The sequence below is a fragment of the Daldinia childiae genome (genome assembly GCF_008694065.1).
Source record: "Daldinia childiae strain JS-1345 chromosome Unknown Scaffold2, whole genome shotgun sequence".
Classification (NCBI taxonomy): domain Eukaryota; kingdom Fungi; phylum Ascomycota; class Sordariomycetes; order Xylariales; family Hypoxylaceae; genus Daldinia; species Daldinia childiae.
This window is the reverse complement of record NW_022984643.1, coordinates 1,318,376-1,333,271: the sequence shown is the minus strand read 5'-3', so window position 1 is coordinate 1,333,271 and position 14,896 is coordinate 1,318,376. Positions and strand designations below refer to the sequence as shown.

Genomic DNA, 14,896 nt, shown 5'->3' with positions numbered 1-14,896 from the left:
GCGCCTTAAGCCCCACCTGCGGGAAAGCTTTTTTGTGCTAGAGTTTGCAGTTTTAGGTGGCTTAGGTGGGATGTGTTCCTATGTACCTACCTGCAGGCGCCAGGCGGTGCTTTGCACAGTTTTCATTATTCATCCACCACCGCCGCGATTTCCTTAAGGGCCATTTCTTTGACTGCCCTCCTCTTTTTCTAGTCTCCCACTTCCATTTCTTCCACATTTCCCAACAAACTTCCCTCTTTTTTTCTTTTTAATCCTTCCAACTTACAACCACAACCGCCCATCACAGCAACCAAATTAGCACAACTCGCGCCAGACCACGGCTGTGTTTTCAGCTCTGCTCATTAGGTACTTTTACAACAGGATTTAAAAACTGCGGCAATCGCTGCCATCTCCTGTTCTGCATTTAGGCATCTTACGCCGGCTTTCACATAAACCAAACTTACTCTATCCCTAATAAACTACCTACGCTTTGAACATCTACGCTTCAGGCGCACCGATACAAGAGGCCTTGTGAACAACCTTTCGGCATTCAAGGTCTGCTTCTGCTTGTTATCTCAATACCTCGACCAAATACACCCTACACATAAAAGGGTAACAGGATACACTGTTGTTTATGTATCAGCACGACAAGCCCGCTGTGTTTAGACACCTTCCCCCTCTTACGCTGCAGTCGTTTCGCATACCGCGAAAACCTTGTAGCCCCAATATCAGTTCCGTTGGTTGAAAACGAATCGACTACGAATCGCCCGAGTTAATGCCTTCCAACGCTGGCAACTATAATCCAGTCTTCCCTATGTCCACTAGGAACAGTCCTCTCTACTGAGATCCTGGCTCACTCAAATCCCCTCCTGCTTCACTCGTCATCGTCACTTGCGAATGACTATCTAGTCCCCTTCCTCCCTATATTCAAGGAATTCGATCCTCCCGACCGATAAAAAAATTACTACCGTGTCTCTACCTCGACAGTCTATCTAACTCAATACCGCAAAAATGGCGCTCGTCAACGTTCGTCGTGATGTCACCGATGCCTTCTATCGTTACAAGATGGAAAGAATTCAGACAAAGATTGAAGGCAAAGGCAATGGTATCAAGACTGTCGTCGTCAATCTGAGCAGCGTTGCTCAGTCTCTTGCCCGCCCTGGGTCATATGTCATCAAGTACTTCGGATTTGAGCTTGGCGCTCAAACCAATATTGACCCTCCGGATGACCGCTGGATCATCAACGGTGCTCACGAGGCTTCTAAGCTTCAGGACCATCTTGACGGCTTTATCAACAAGTTTGTCCTCTGCAAGAAGTGCAAGAACCCTGAGACAGACGTTGTCATCAAGGATGGCCACATCGTGCTTGACTGCAAGGCCTGTGGCCAACGCACCGACGTTGATCTTCGTCTAAAACTTAGTGGCTTCATTCTGAAGAACCAGCCTAGGAAAGGCGGCAAGAAAGACAAAGCTGAACGCAAGGCCGCTCGCAAGGCCAAGCAGCAAGCTCTGCAGAACGGCAACAAAGAGAACGGTCAGGGAAGCGGCGGTGAGAATTCCGAGAACGGTTCCAACGGGAGTGGTGACAAGATTGAAGACGAGGACGATGCTGGTAGCGACGATGAGTTCACTCGCAAGATTAATGCTGACGCCCAAGTTATTGACGCCCCTGCTGTCGTCAGAGATGACGACTGGGCTGTCGATATGTCCGAGAAGGCCGTCAAGGCCCGTCAGAGCCAGCTCCCCAGCGAGTTCCGTCAGAAACTCGTCCTCGGTGGTGCCGAGGATGATGACGATGAAGGAGAGAGCGGTGGTCACACCGTCTACGACACCCTGGGTGACTGGATCCAGGAGGAAGCCGCCAAGGCTGGTAGTATTAACAAGGTTGATGATATTCAAATTTATGTGAAAGCCAAGGAACTTGGAATCGAGACCAAGCACAAGACTGTCTTGGTTTTGATCCAGACTCTGTTTGATGAGAACATCCTCACTCAGATTCCCAAGCGCGCTGCAATGCTCAAACAGGTATGTCTTATAATAACGCTATACTAGTTATGTAAATTATATACTAACATTTCTTAGATTATAACGTCGGAGCGTCATGAGAAGGCCCTGCTAGGCGGCCTCGAACGTTTCATTGCCGCTCAGAGCAAGGAACACCCCGAGCTGCTAACCAGTGATAAGATTGTCAAGATCCTTCACCAGTTCTACGACAAGGACCTCATCGTCAGTGAGGACATAATCAAGAAGTGGGGATCCAAGGCGAGCAAGAAATACGTGGATCTTTCTACTTCCAAGAAGATCCGCCGCGCTGCCGAGCCCTTCATCAAGTGGCTGGACGAGGCCGAAGAGGATTCCGATGAGGAGTAAGTAGTGGACTTAAAATTGCACGTGTTAGCTGTGTTTTGGTGGATATCATTGGTAGATTGTCGATTTGATTTCCATGCATAATTATTCTCTGCTTGTGTGCTTCTGAGGTTCTCCTTTCGTCATTGGCTCCAAAAAAAAGTTTTGCGCTGGTGAAGTAATTCACTTTTTTTCTGCGTAGAGAAAACTACAGTGGTTTCGACCAGCAAAACAGATAGTATATCTTTCTACTCTGCTTATACGCAGATGCGAGTTGTTTTTTAGTCTGCCAAGCCGAATTAATAACAACTATTCCACTCTAAAAATGATTTTTGCTATATTTATTGTAGGCATCTTGTGATATGTGAATTCGATTAGGGCTTGGTGTAACGTCAGGGGGGAGACTTCATTGGTACGAAATATCTTGGGTTCCGATACGTCAAGATATTTTTTTTATATCGGACGGGTATATCGGCATCTCCCATCCCAAGCATAATAATAATATATTTCAAGTAATTACAATAACATCGTTGTATCAGGTGTTTATTTTGGACCGGTTTATGATGTATACAAGTTAGCTTACTATCTACTAGAGTACCAAGTACTGACTTATAGATGATCCTTCCTATAATTACTATAAAAAAAATTTTCTAATTAGCTCAAATATAAAAAAGCTATTCTCACAGAATATGTATTAATCCTCAGCTAAATCTCTATTAGCTAAATGATTTAGGTACTCTGTAGGTACCTAAGTTAGCACTTCAGAGGGATAATAAGTCTCGTTACGGCGGGCAGAGTGAGATATACCAAGGAGACAACTCGCATTTCTATACTTTAGCCTTATGTTTACTTAGGTATAATCACGTATACTCATGCGTGGGGGGTTTAATTGTATCGTATTACTCTACTTATACCCATAACCAGCTACTACCTACGTAGCTAGCTGGTTTCTCCTTGATTCCTGATTCCTGAACCCCTGAACTCCCTAACCCCTAACCCCTGATTCCATATAACGGCTTTGATATCTCCCTTCCCTAGCCGACCAAAACGCCTGTCCGAGTACGCAGTAACAGCAAGGAAAAATAAGTAATACAAGCGAGTTTATAACAGCTCTACCCCCAAACGAGAATAGTATTAGACCATGAATTTCCCCGGGATCTCGCTTAGGAAACTGATTCGGTGTGAAAAGGGATGAAGGACGACCATGGAACGACTATTTCCACAGTTTGAAAGAAGAGCGGGCGTAATCGTATAAGCTCTACCATTCGACGCTATGCTGCTCCTTGCCATCCTTGTTCTTATCGTCGTCGTCGAAGGCGCCGCCGGAGCTCTGAGCCACGTCTGGATCTCCCCAGCCCGTGCTGACGCCCCAGCCGCCGTTACCGTTACCACTCCCGGAAGCTTGATTGTTCTCAGATTTACCATTTTCCTTTTGCTTCCCCTTCCCCTTTCCCTTCCCTTTCTTGCCATTGCCGTTTCCACTAGCAGGGGGTCCAACGTTGTCCGGACTGGCGCGAGGTTTCGATTCCTCGTTCTCTGATGGTGGATTACTGACCCAGCACCCAGGCGGTCCCTTAGGCGGAGTACTGCGCTTAGAACTAGCTTTAGATCTCTTGCCGCCATTATTCCTACCACTATTACTGCCATTGTCGCCATCCTTCTTGTCGCTCAGATCCCCATGTACCGCCACATTATCAATACTAGCATTGCCTCCAGCCGGGTCGGAAGAATTGCCATTGCTATTATTTTCGGCCGGTTTAAATGGATCTGTGACCCCTGTAGTGGTTTCTTGCGCATCCTTCTCGCCCCATGAATTATCACCAGCGGCAGTGTCATTATTGCCGTCGCCCCAACTGACGCCACCTCCCCAACCCCCACCGTTGTTATCACCAAAGCTTCCGTTACCGGCTTGGTTATCGTCATTTAGGGGTGCAGGACTGAAGCGTTCCGAATTAGTCTTATATACTTCTTCTGCCTTTGCAATCACATCCTCGAAGAACCCGCCTCCTCCAGACTGCTGAGCCTTGTCAGAATCGTTGCTATCATTCTTCCCCTCCTCTTTGAATTCCGAGACCTTTTGCGAGCCATGATCACTCTGAGTGCCCCATGACTTGCCTCTGGCCCCTTCGCTCCCCTGAGGTTTCTCGGGGTCGGTAATCTCGATGCTTGGAATGACATTCGATTTTCCGCCGCGATCACTTCTTGAATTTGACTTCTTCGCAGGTGTACTATGTTGTTCAGACCAAGCTTCGTTGTTCTTTCGGTTGGGGTCTGGTGTAGAATTAGAGTCTTTGGCTTCCTGGGCCTCTTCAGGAGGCTTACCAATCGTCACGCTACCATATCCTTGGAACCAGGAATTATCTGCAGGAGCTCTCCGAGTTGCGGCTGGAGGATGTTGAGGGTGCTCTTGTGGATGAGGATAAGGCGATGGTTGCGGTGGTTGCGGTGGTGCGGGTGGCGGAGGCTGTCCTCCATGGAAGGGCTGGAACCCCGCAGCCTGCCATGGATTATGTACTGGGTATGACACGTTGACGGTTGGGTTCTGGTTTACATATGGCGCATTGGGGTAGAGTTGTCCATAGGCATTGCCGTAGTGCGGCCCATGATATACTCGCATGATTCCGTGTACCCCGTCAAAGAAAGCATTGGGTCGAGGGTCATTGGGCAATTCGACAGCGTGCTCAACCTGCAACATACGAGCATGAGGTGGCATAAGGAAGTTTGCTTGCTGGGGTGCATATGGGGGATTCTGGGGTGGGTATTGACTCGCCTCCGCTCGCTTCTTTTTGATTGCGTCGGCCTCTTGAAGAATCATATCCTCAGCCAAGTTGCCTTGCTCAGATACTCCTTCTTCCTCCTTGGTACCCTGCTTATGACTGTCCTTTTGCTCGTCTTGCTTTTCATTATTATCCTCCCTGTCCCATCTTCCCTCCTTGGTCTTCTGGCTGTCTTGCTTATTATTTTTCTTGTTCTGCTTGCCCTGCTTCGTTTTCTTATTTTGGGTATCCCGCTTCTTCTGTCTGTTCTTATTCTTCCCCCTTTCCTTGTGATGCTCTTTCTCGGACTCGGACTCGCTTTCGGATTCGCTTTCACTTCCAGTCTCTTCGCCAGTCCCAGTATCGGTATCAGTCTCAGTTTCAGTCGTCTCCACTTCACTATCTGACTTCTTATTGGCATGCTTAGACTTTTGTTTAGCTCTTCGTTTGCTACTCCCTCCTTTGGACTTCAGTGCTTCTGCTTCCTTAGCCTTCTTCGCCTTGTGTCTGGCGTGTACAACAGCTGCATTATTGCTTTCATACGCGGTCGAGACGTTTTGCTGCTTCCTACTCTTTCCTTTAGTCCGATTTGTCTTCTTCAATATCTTCCGTGTTACAATGCAGTTTGCACAGGGACAATCCAGGATTATATCTTCGTCTGTAGCAGCTTCATCATCGCCGCTATTAACTTCAACCGCTGTACTGCTAGCATCTGTGTCCAGGTCAAGTGAAGACTGGAAATGTGGTTCCTTGGCTTTAACATTATGGGCGTTATCTGTGAATCGAACTTTCTTTCCATAGGGGAGTCTAGTTCGTCCCGTCCTAGGATATGTAAGCTTCAAAATGTCGGATTCATATTCATCGTCAGTCTCGAGTTGGAGCGCAAAAACTGGACGAGGTGTCTTGGGCGTCGAACTATGAGGTGCATTTTGGCCGGCCACCCACTCATAAAATGAATTGGGCGGCATATTACCAAGTCGAATTAATTTTTCAGGCTAGACCTATCAAATCCTCAATTGTGTCGAGTAACTCCTTAAAATAAAGGAGGGGACTTGAAGGCGGTATCGAGCACTGAATAAGTATAATTAATCGTACGATAAATATTCGATATCGTAGTAAATTATAAAAAAGAAGGATAGTATTAGGATTGACAGGATTGTGCGGGAGAGTTAGAAAACTTCCAAAGTTGTGTGTGAGTCAGGAGGTCGTTGTTGAATATGGTTGAAACTGTGTGATGAAGCTGGGTTTGCTTATCAATGGACGAATATAATTGTCTAGAAATTGAAGTGGGATTTTGAAAGTTAGTTATATCCGGGTACGTAGACTACCTAAAATAAAAAAGGGAATCACGAATGATTTGGGTAAGTGACTATTTTTGGTAGTGAGTCAATAATGTTTCCCTACGTCGCGTCGCCCTCGTCGCTCTTTCCATTCGATTATCGACGGCAACAACGACATACACACATTATGTATCTAGGTATAGTTATTCGATATGACGTTGCATACAATGCATTTCAATAAAGTACCTAATAAAATTCGCGTATACTTAGCTTAAAAATCGCCATGTAAGACTCATAATTATAACTTTGACTTCTCATCCAACTCCATCTCTTTCCACTTTTTGTTGGCGCGAATATTTTGCCAGTATACCCACGTGCCTGCAGCAACGCCTACCGGAGGAATAAGGAGACATATCCAATTCCACCATGGAGGGCTACTCTTTCTGATTTCTGCGAGAGCGGCATCTATATTTGTCTTTAGCTCTTCCTTCGAACCGTCGTTCCATATAACTATTCCCTTTCCCTTCCCTCTTGCCTCACATCTCTTCGCTTTCAACCTCACGTCTGTCTGACTTAGAACGCGATTCTGCGCGTCTTCTCGGCTTAGATGACGGTCACGCTGTCTAAGCCTTTTCATTTGCACCTCGGGGTCTCTGACAGCTACTACCATCACCACGCCGGATAACCTATCCCAGCCGCTTTCGAAAAGCAGCGGAACGTCTAAGACGACGGCCCAGTGGCCTTTCACGTAATTTCGAAAGATGGATCTGTACACCTCCTTTCTCACAGCTGGGTGCACAATGTGATTTAGAACATCTCGATCTTTCTTGCGCTCTTCGCTGTTGCCGAAGACACGTCTACCTAACGCCGGCCTGTTCAGTGGTCTGCCTTTGCCATCTAGACCGTCGACAGGCATAGATTCGGAGACGGGAACCAGCAAGTCCGGGGTTGTAGGGCCGAAGTGCTTCACGATGGCTTTATAGCCGCTGGTTCCAGGCTCTACAACTTTGCGCGCTAGTATATCTGCATCGATGATTGGTAGTGAGTGAGGCGGCGAGGAAAGGATGGAAGACACGGTTGATTTGCCAGTAGCAATCGAACCTGTCAAACCAATGAAGAGCATAGCGACGATGGTTAACTAGTCGTTAATAGTTATTGCGTGGATTATCTTGTATATCTTGTATAATAGGTAGTTAGTCAATTAAAACATAGAAACTGCATCGAGAGAAGTTGTCTCGATATAGTTGGATCAGTTGGATCAGTTGGATCAAGTGATCATGTCACCCCTCCTACCCTCGAGGTAGATGAGCCGATGAGCCGCATACTCCTTGTCTCATCTAGGCTAAGCGTGCCTTATCTAATCTACGCTAGTGTTTGATCACTCGGTTGCTTGTTTGGGAGTACATACTTCATTGGAGTACTGCATATAATATGTGTCAGGAGGTGTTCTATTAAAGAATGTATGCATGTTTCGTATGCTGCAGATTCTATAAAATGTCAATGCTTTTTAAATAAGACTATGTGATAGACGATCTAAACTCCGGTATAGATCTTAATAACCCCTATTTAGCCTAACCTTATTAATATTCTCTTAAGCTAGTACCTTAGGTACCTAGTTATTATACTTATGTCATATATATAACTGCCTGGTATTTAGTTACATGTAGTTATGTTTAAACTTGCTAGTGACTCAAATATGTAGACAACCCGTTTCAATGGAAGGTTACGTTTCCAAGTTATCTACATGTATGAAACTGTTCTTCCGGCAATTACTTGCATATCAATCAATAGGCACTGTATTATACATGTCTAGCCTCTAGGAGGTATGTAAGTGCATTAAGCAGGCTATGATGCAGGTTAGTGGCCCCGCTAGATTGCGGGGGAGGGGTAACTTTTCAGGTGAGGGGCATTTTTCATTTTTCATTTTTACAGCCAGAAAAATTTAGAAGAAAGTTACAACATGTACACACATAATTGTCACTTCCCTTAAAACCCAGGGCCGGGCTAGGTTATAGTCCCTATAATTAACAATTAATCTCATCTTAACGAATTATACGTTTTAGCCATGGGGATCGAATATCCACTCCGTGTTCTTCTCATTGGCAATGGTGGGAGAGAACACGCAATTGCGTGGAAGCTCAGCCAGTCGCCTCTAGTAGAGTCAATTATAGCTGTTCCAGGAAATGGAGGCACAGCGACATGCCCTAAAGTCACCAACAATACTTCAGTATCTGCCGAAGACTTCCCAGCTTTACTCGAACTAGCAAAATCAAATAACCTCAATTATGTGATCCCTGGTCCCGAGGCTCCTCTTGTCGCAGGAGCTGTTGACTTCTTCGAAAATGCGGGCATTAAGAGTTTCGGTCCCTCAAAAAAGGCTGCACAGATGGAGGGTAGTAAAACCTTCTCTAAGGACTTCATGAAGAAGCATAATATACCAACGGCCGCATACGAAAACTTCTCCGACTACGACAAGGCCCGGGAATACCTCGACCGCGTGCAACACGACGTAGTGATCAAGGCAAGCGGACTAGCTGCTGGAAAGGGTGTTATTATACCCACATCGAAAGGGGAGGCACACCAAGCTCTCAAGGATATTATGCAAAATAAGGAATTCGGGTCTGCGGGAGATGAAGTCGTTATCGAAGAATTCTTAACTGGTGACGAGCTAAGCATCCTGACTTTCAGCGATGGTTACACAATAAAATCTCTACCCCCTGCGCAAGACCACAAGAGAATAGGGGAGGGAGACACAGGTTTGAACACAGGTGGTATGGGATGCTATGCGCCGACTAACATTGCTACACCGGACCTTGTGGCCCAAATCGATCGTGATATTATCCAGCCAACTATCGATGGCATGCGCAAGGATGAGATGCCTTTTGTCGGTATCCTTTTCACCGGGCTCATGATCACTTCGACTGGTCCCAAGGTTCTTGAGTACAACGTCAGATTTGGTGACCCAGAGACTCAGACTGTCCTGCCTCTATTATCGCAAGACACAGATCTAGCTAAGATTATGGTGGCCTGTTCAGAGCACTACCTAGACAGCGTCCTTATCAACATCGAACCTAGATTCAGCGCAACCGTCGTCGTTGCTGCTGGTGGTTATCCCGAGTCTTACGCAAAGGGTGACGAGATAACCGTCCAAACCCCTCCTAAAGACATCAACATCTTCCACGCTGGCACGAAACTAGCAAATGACAAGTTGCAAACAGCGGGTGGCCGAGTGATAGCCGCTAGCGCTACTGCTGCAGAAAGCCTCCGGGCTGCCGTAGACAAGGCTTATGAAGGAGTAAAGCTCATCCAGTTCAACAAGATGTACTACCGGAGGGATATTGCACACCGTGCCTTCAAGCCGACGGCCGATACTAAAGAAGCCCTGACATACGCAGAAGCAGGTGTTAGCATTGACGCCGGAAACCAGCTCGTTGAGCGAATACGAACCGCCGTCCGATCAACTAGGCGTGCTGGCGCCGACGCTGAAATCGGTGGCTTCGGAGGTGAAGTTGACTTGTCCAAGGCTGGCTTTTCGAGCGATGCGCCCATAATGGTTGGTGCTATCGACGGTGTTGGTACTAAACTCATGATCGCGCAAGCCACTAAGAACCATAGCACCGTAGGAATCGATCTGGTTGCCATGAATGTCAACGATCTCGTCGTCCAAGGCGCTGAACCAGTCATGTTTCTCGACTACTTCGGCTGCAGCCGCCTCGACCCCGAAGTTGCTGCCGTATTCGTTGAGAGCGTTGCCGCTGGGTGCCGTGATGCTGGATGTGCTCTAGTCGGTGGTGAGACTGCTGAGATGCCGGGTATGTACAAGGAGGAGGACTACGATGCTGCTGGTGCTGCCATTGGCGTCATGCGCGCAAGCAGCCGGCTTCCACGTCTCGACGCCATGGCCGACGGCGACGTACTTCTAGGTCTTGCCTCCTCCGGTGTTCACTCCAACGGATTTTCCCTCGTCCGCCGCATCCTTGCGCGCGAGAAGCTAGACTACGCAAGCCCCGCCCCCTGGGACTCTTCTGCCAAGAATGTAGGCGAGGCCCTCCTAACACCAACCCGCATCTACGTCCGCTCTGTCCTGGCCTCGCTACCACAACTCAAGGGTCTTGCACACATCACCGGCGGCGGCCTCACCGAAAACGTGCCGCGCATGCTACCCTCTCGCCTTGCTGCCGAGATCGACGTAAGCACGTGGCAACTTCCTCCTGTATTCCGCTGGCTGCGCGCCGCGGGTAACGTTGCGCCTACGGAAATGGCGCGAACGTTTAATACTGGCGTGGGTATGGTCGCTGTTGTTAGTCCCGCCGACGCGGAGGCTGTTACGCAGAAATTTCAGGAGAACGGAGAAACAGTGTATACTATTGGCAAGTTAACGGCTAGAGCAGAGGGAGCGCCGGGTTGTGTGTTGAAGAATCTGGATTCTTGGAGTTAGGTTAGGCTGGGGTAACTAAAAAAAGAAAAAAAGGGGTAAAGTCTGGCTCGAAGAAGTTGAGCTGATAGGATATGGTCGGTAGGGAGGCGGGGATTTATACTAAAATTCACAAATGTTTTTGATTCAGTTGTATCTCGCCGATTGACTGGACTTCATACACACTTATAGAAAAGACATAGTTATAGCATAGCCTTGTAGCTAGCTAGCTAGCTACTTTATATACCACGTCGGTGACAACAAAACCAATAAGACGATATATATATGAGGTATATGTATATTTGTATATTTGTGTATATGTATAAAAACGATGCGTTATGATATGATGATATGATATGATATGCTCATGCTCGTATCAGTCGGTCGGTCATATTAACCATGACGACAATAATAATAACAACGATGATAATAAACAAAATCCACATCTGCGCCTCAACCGTAGTCGTAGTTCGAGTTATTAAAATTTGAGAAAAAAGAAAGAAAACTCGAACAATGCGATCCAAAGTTAGCAAACAAGTAAGCGCCAACAAGCTCGTGAGCCGATGAATCCCAATCTAGTCCAACTGAATAAACAAAACAATGAAGCAATTCGATCTATGGCTGCGAATGCCTAAACTTACATATGCATACCCTACACCTATATCTCGTCATTAACCCACTCCTCGCATACGACGGCCCCGGTGGCGTCTTTTGCGCATTTCTCCCATTCCTTGCACATACCGACCCAATTCTTCTTGATGCAGTGGGATGTCGTAGGTTCTGGTTTGGGGGCGGCGGAAGTAGGAGTTGGTGCTGGCGGGGGCGAGGTGATTACATGGGGCGGGGAGGTTGTGGTGGTGGTACTGACGGTTGAAGTCGTCTTATCTTTACATCCCCACCAGCCTGGTGATATGCAGGTGGTAGACGAGGTTGTGGTGACGGGGGTAGAGACGGACGTAGTACTCGTGGTGGTAGTAGTAGTAACCTCGTCTTTACAGCCGAACCATCCTGGGGTTTTGCAGGTCGAAGTCGAGCTGCTTGTAGTAGTAATGCTAGGAGTTCCCGTCGTTGTAGTTTCGTCAAGACAACCCCACCTATAAGTCATTAGTTATACTAGTTTTAGAAAGGGTCGTTAATCTACTTACCATCCGGGCGTCTGGCAGGTAGCTGTTCGAGTGCGCGTCTTAGTCGTGGTAGAGCTACTCGAGGTTGTTGTCCCATCCGTACTATTGCTCTCGTACATTTTCCAGTTCGCGCAGTCTCTACAGTCTGGTGTAAACTTGCACTCCGGAACGTCATCGTACTTTCGAATGACATCGTTGATCACAGATCGTATCTTGTGAGTTCCGATACCTACTCGCCAGCCATGGTCGGCAACCGTGTCGTAAGTGCACTCGTAGCCGGTATGACATGCCGACTCCATCGCGTATCCTGCGAAAGAACACGAGGCGGTTGCGCCATTGCATGTTCCTATGTAAATAGGATCGGCCGTATGTCCAAAGTGATACGTTCCAGTGTACTGTCGCGTCTGAGGAAAGTTGGGGTCTGCGTGTGGTGGAACAGGAAGACCCAATCTTCCGGCTGCCAACGCCTCGGGGACGGCCTCAAAGGTCACAACAGGAAGCCCATATGTCAAACCAAGTAGAGAGCTAACTGCTCCACCTAGTGAATGTCCGGCAACCCAGATATCTGATTCTGGATAAATCTCGGTAACATTTGCGTATAATTCCCTTACTGCCTGATAGTATCGATTTTCATCACGTAGAGCGGTCTTTACGCATGTGTTGTTGCAGCTGTAAGTGCTAGTTGCACAGTCGCAGACTTGGTGCCACGACCATTGGCCTTGCTGGGCACAGCAGCAACTGAAGAAGAGGTTATCGTTGATCTTGTCATTGGTGGTTGTACCCTCTCCATCGAAAACAGCCGGCGACGTTCCCTTGAGGCCAATAATGATTGTGGAATTATTTTCGTCGCCCCAGATATGCCCCCTGAGTCCATCGGTCTCCCAGCCGAAATCAGCACTCCTGTTGAACGGCTCTCCAACCTCTTCCCAATCCGGCATACCGGGTTTCTCCACATATGCATCGGACGCGACCAACGCCATGGTCAAGACGGTCTCTTTATCGGTGACATCGGGGCCTAAGACATCGTCGACAGCCCATGCGGATGGGCTGCTTGCGATGACATAACCTCGTTGGCGAGCCTCGGCGACTAACGGATCTATAGTACTCGGCCGTCGATCGACTAGACGCTCAATCTTCCGAGGTTGACTCTTTGCCTTCAAAGGCATTATCCGCTCCGCAGCATGTCCATCTTCGCCAGCCAACCATACCTCAGCTTCTGGCTCAAGAATGTCTTTCCTTCGATGAAGCCCAGGATGGCGGTACGTCCCGTGATGGTATATGTGACGTAGTGTAAAGGTATGTTCGGCTGGTTGCGGCGGTTCTGGTATTAAAGGTGTAAGTAATGGCGTGTCTGGGAATGTCGCCCCTTGGTTCTGAAGGCTAGCAGCTGTTGGGGAGGCGGATATTGCGAGGAACGACAAGAGCAGTTGAGCTGTCACTCTGCCAGCGGAGTGACATGTTGAAGCCTGGCGTTTCCGCCTCGAACCCATGTCTGCTTTTATATCGGAGTCAGGGCAATAGGAAAAAGGAATGTGTAGTAAAGTTTTGGAAGGTTATTGATGGATAGAGATTAGATAACATGTAGATGAAAAAAAAAAAGAAAAGAAGTCTCGATAGGAGGTGAAGATCAAAACGTTGAATGATGGGATAAAGGTAAGGTTAGGTGTATGTCCAGTGGTCACGGCACCTGGAGTCCCCACATGAACCTGGGGCCGTTATCGCGTGGACAGTGGTGCTGCCTATCGGGTTATCTCCCTATGACAACATTGGTCCAGCCTGGACAGCCTAGCGTATATAGTTGCATAACCTAGGCTGTTGGCTATGAAAGTTCCGACCACCGAGCCTTACTCTAACCTTACCATTTACCTTACCATTTAGGTTGGACATGTACTTGGTACCTAGCCCTCGATTAAGAGTACAAGGTACGAAGTATCTATCATAAGTAAAGTTCGATTACCGCATGCGTAGGTACCTAAGATACGGATACATAAGGTATGTATTAATGCTGGCTTATACGGATTAGGTTTACGTATAAGAATAAGAATAAGACATTCTAGCAGATCTGTCAACATTTATATTAGTTTCTATCCATTCCAAATATGGAGATTTCACATAGGTGTCATCTAAAGGTATTATCATCTACTTTACTGATCTACCTCGCAGGCTGCACATATATACATATCTATCCTACACAATCTATTGTAACCGTATCTCAATCAACTTGCATGAACGTTGGTCCTATGTACAATAAGCAGGTACCTACCAGCTTACATGCGAGGCTTACAAGGATAAGTTGGTAACTCCCTATCATGTGCTAATTGAGAACAGTAAGTGGAAGGTCTACGTTTAAAGCGAGGTGTCCGAAACCAATATATAGTAGGCTGATATAATACAAAATAGTCCAAAATATAAACACATAACATGTCTAAATTAGGTAGGTACATTAGGTACGTAGAATATATATAGTTATATATATATATATTTGTTATAGGAGTATTTAAGTATGTATGAATTATACCCCTGACGCAAGGCTACGCTAGTGTATGTATGTACTTGTAACTAGACTAACTTAACCTAGGCCATGTACTTCCTATCGATGTGGAGCGTAGTTTCTACCACCTTACACTTAGCTAAGGTGCTACAAGATGTATCTAAGTGTAGTTTCTAAGTAGGCAGTAACTTGTACATGCAAATGCAGAGAGCTTCCCGGAATAGCCAAACTCCCTCTTACACATCTGCACACCTACACATTTACACACTTACACACTTACACACCTACACAACTGCTAAACATAACACATTCGTTCCCGTCTCTCATAATCTTTGCTATTACTTATTATATCTGGCCTTGATACATACTGTATCCATGTTTTGCCCTACTTAGCCCTAATGGCTCTCCTTTTATCTACCATAATCTGATATACCCTGAGCCAACTCGTGTCTTCCGTATCTATAGTGGAGAGGTATGGTGTCCCTGCAACATGTTTCATACCTTTG

The 14,896-nt window shown here is 46.9% G+C and overlaps 5 protein-coding genes across 5 annotated transcripts; 2 read left to right on the top strand and 3 right to left on the bottom strand.

Annotated features, from left to right (window-relative positions):
- Positions 1-990: 990 nt before the first annotated feature.
- GL218_01277 (putative eukaryotic translation initiation factor 5) lies at positions 991-2,349 on the top strand (the record flags this gene model as incomplete). Its single annotated transcript, XM_033577740.1, has 2 exons — positions 991-2,004; positions 2,062-2,349. 2 exons carry the CDS (start codon positions 991-993, stop codon positions 2,347-2,349), a joined length of 1,302 nt encoding a protein of 433 aa, XP_033439480.1.
- A 1,234-nt stretch (positions 2,350-3,583) lies between these two features.
- On the bottom strand, positions 3,584-6,049 carry GL218_01276 (uncharacterized protein; the record flags this gene model as incomplete). The annotated part of the gene is made up of 1 exon (XM_033577739.1): positions 3,584-6,049. The coding sequence occupies one exon, from the start codon at positions 6,047-6,049 to the stop codon at positions 3,584-3,586; it is 2,466 nt and encodes an 821-aa protein (XP_033439479.1).
- Positions 6,050-6,659: 610 nt separating this feature from the next.
- Positions 6,660-7,484, bottom strand: GL218_01275 (uncharacterized protein; the record flags this gene model as incomplete). The annotated part of the gene is made up of 1 exon (XM_033577738.1): positions 6,660-7,484. One exon carries the CDS (start codon positions 7,482-7,484, stop codon positions 6,660-6,662), a length of 825 nt encoding a protein of 274 aa, XP_033439478.1.
- Positions 7,485-8,426: 942 nt separating this feature from the next.
- Positions 8,427-10,799, top strand: GL218_01274 (Bifunctional purine biosynthetic protein ADE1; the record flags this gene model as incomplete). Its single annotated transcript, XM_033577737.1, has 1 exon — positions 8,427-10,799. One exon carries the CDS (start codon positions 8,427-8,429, stop codon positions 10,797-10,799), a length of 2,373 nt encoding a protein of 790 aa, XP_033439477.1.
- Positions 10,800-11,433: 634 nt separating this feature from the next.
- Positions 11,434-13,389, bottom strand: GL218_01273 (putative lipase atg15; the record flags this gene model as incomplete). The annotated part of the gene is made up of 2 exons (XM_033577736.1): positions 11,434-11,869; positions 11,921-13,389. 2 exons carry the CDS (start codon positions 13,387-13,389, stop codon positions 11,434-11,436), a joined length of 1,905 nt encoding a protein of 634 aa, XP_033439484.1.
- Positions 13,390-14,896: the final 1,507 nt, after the last annotated feature.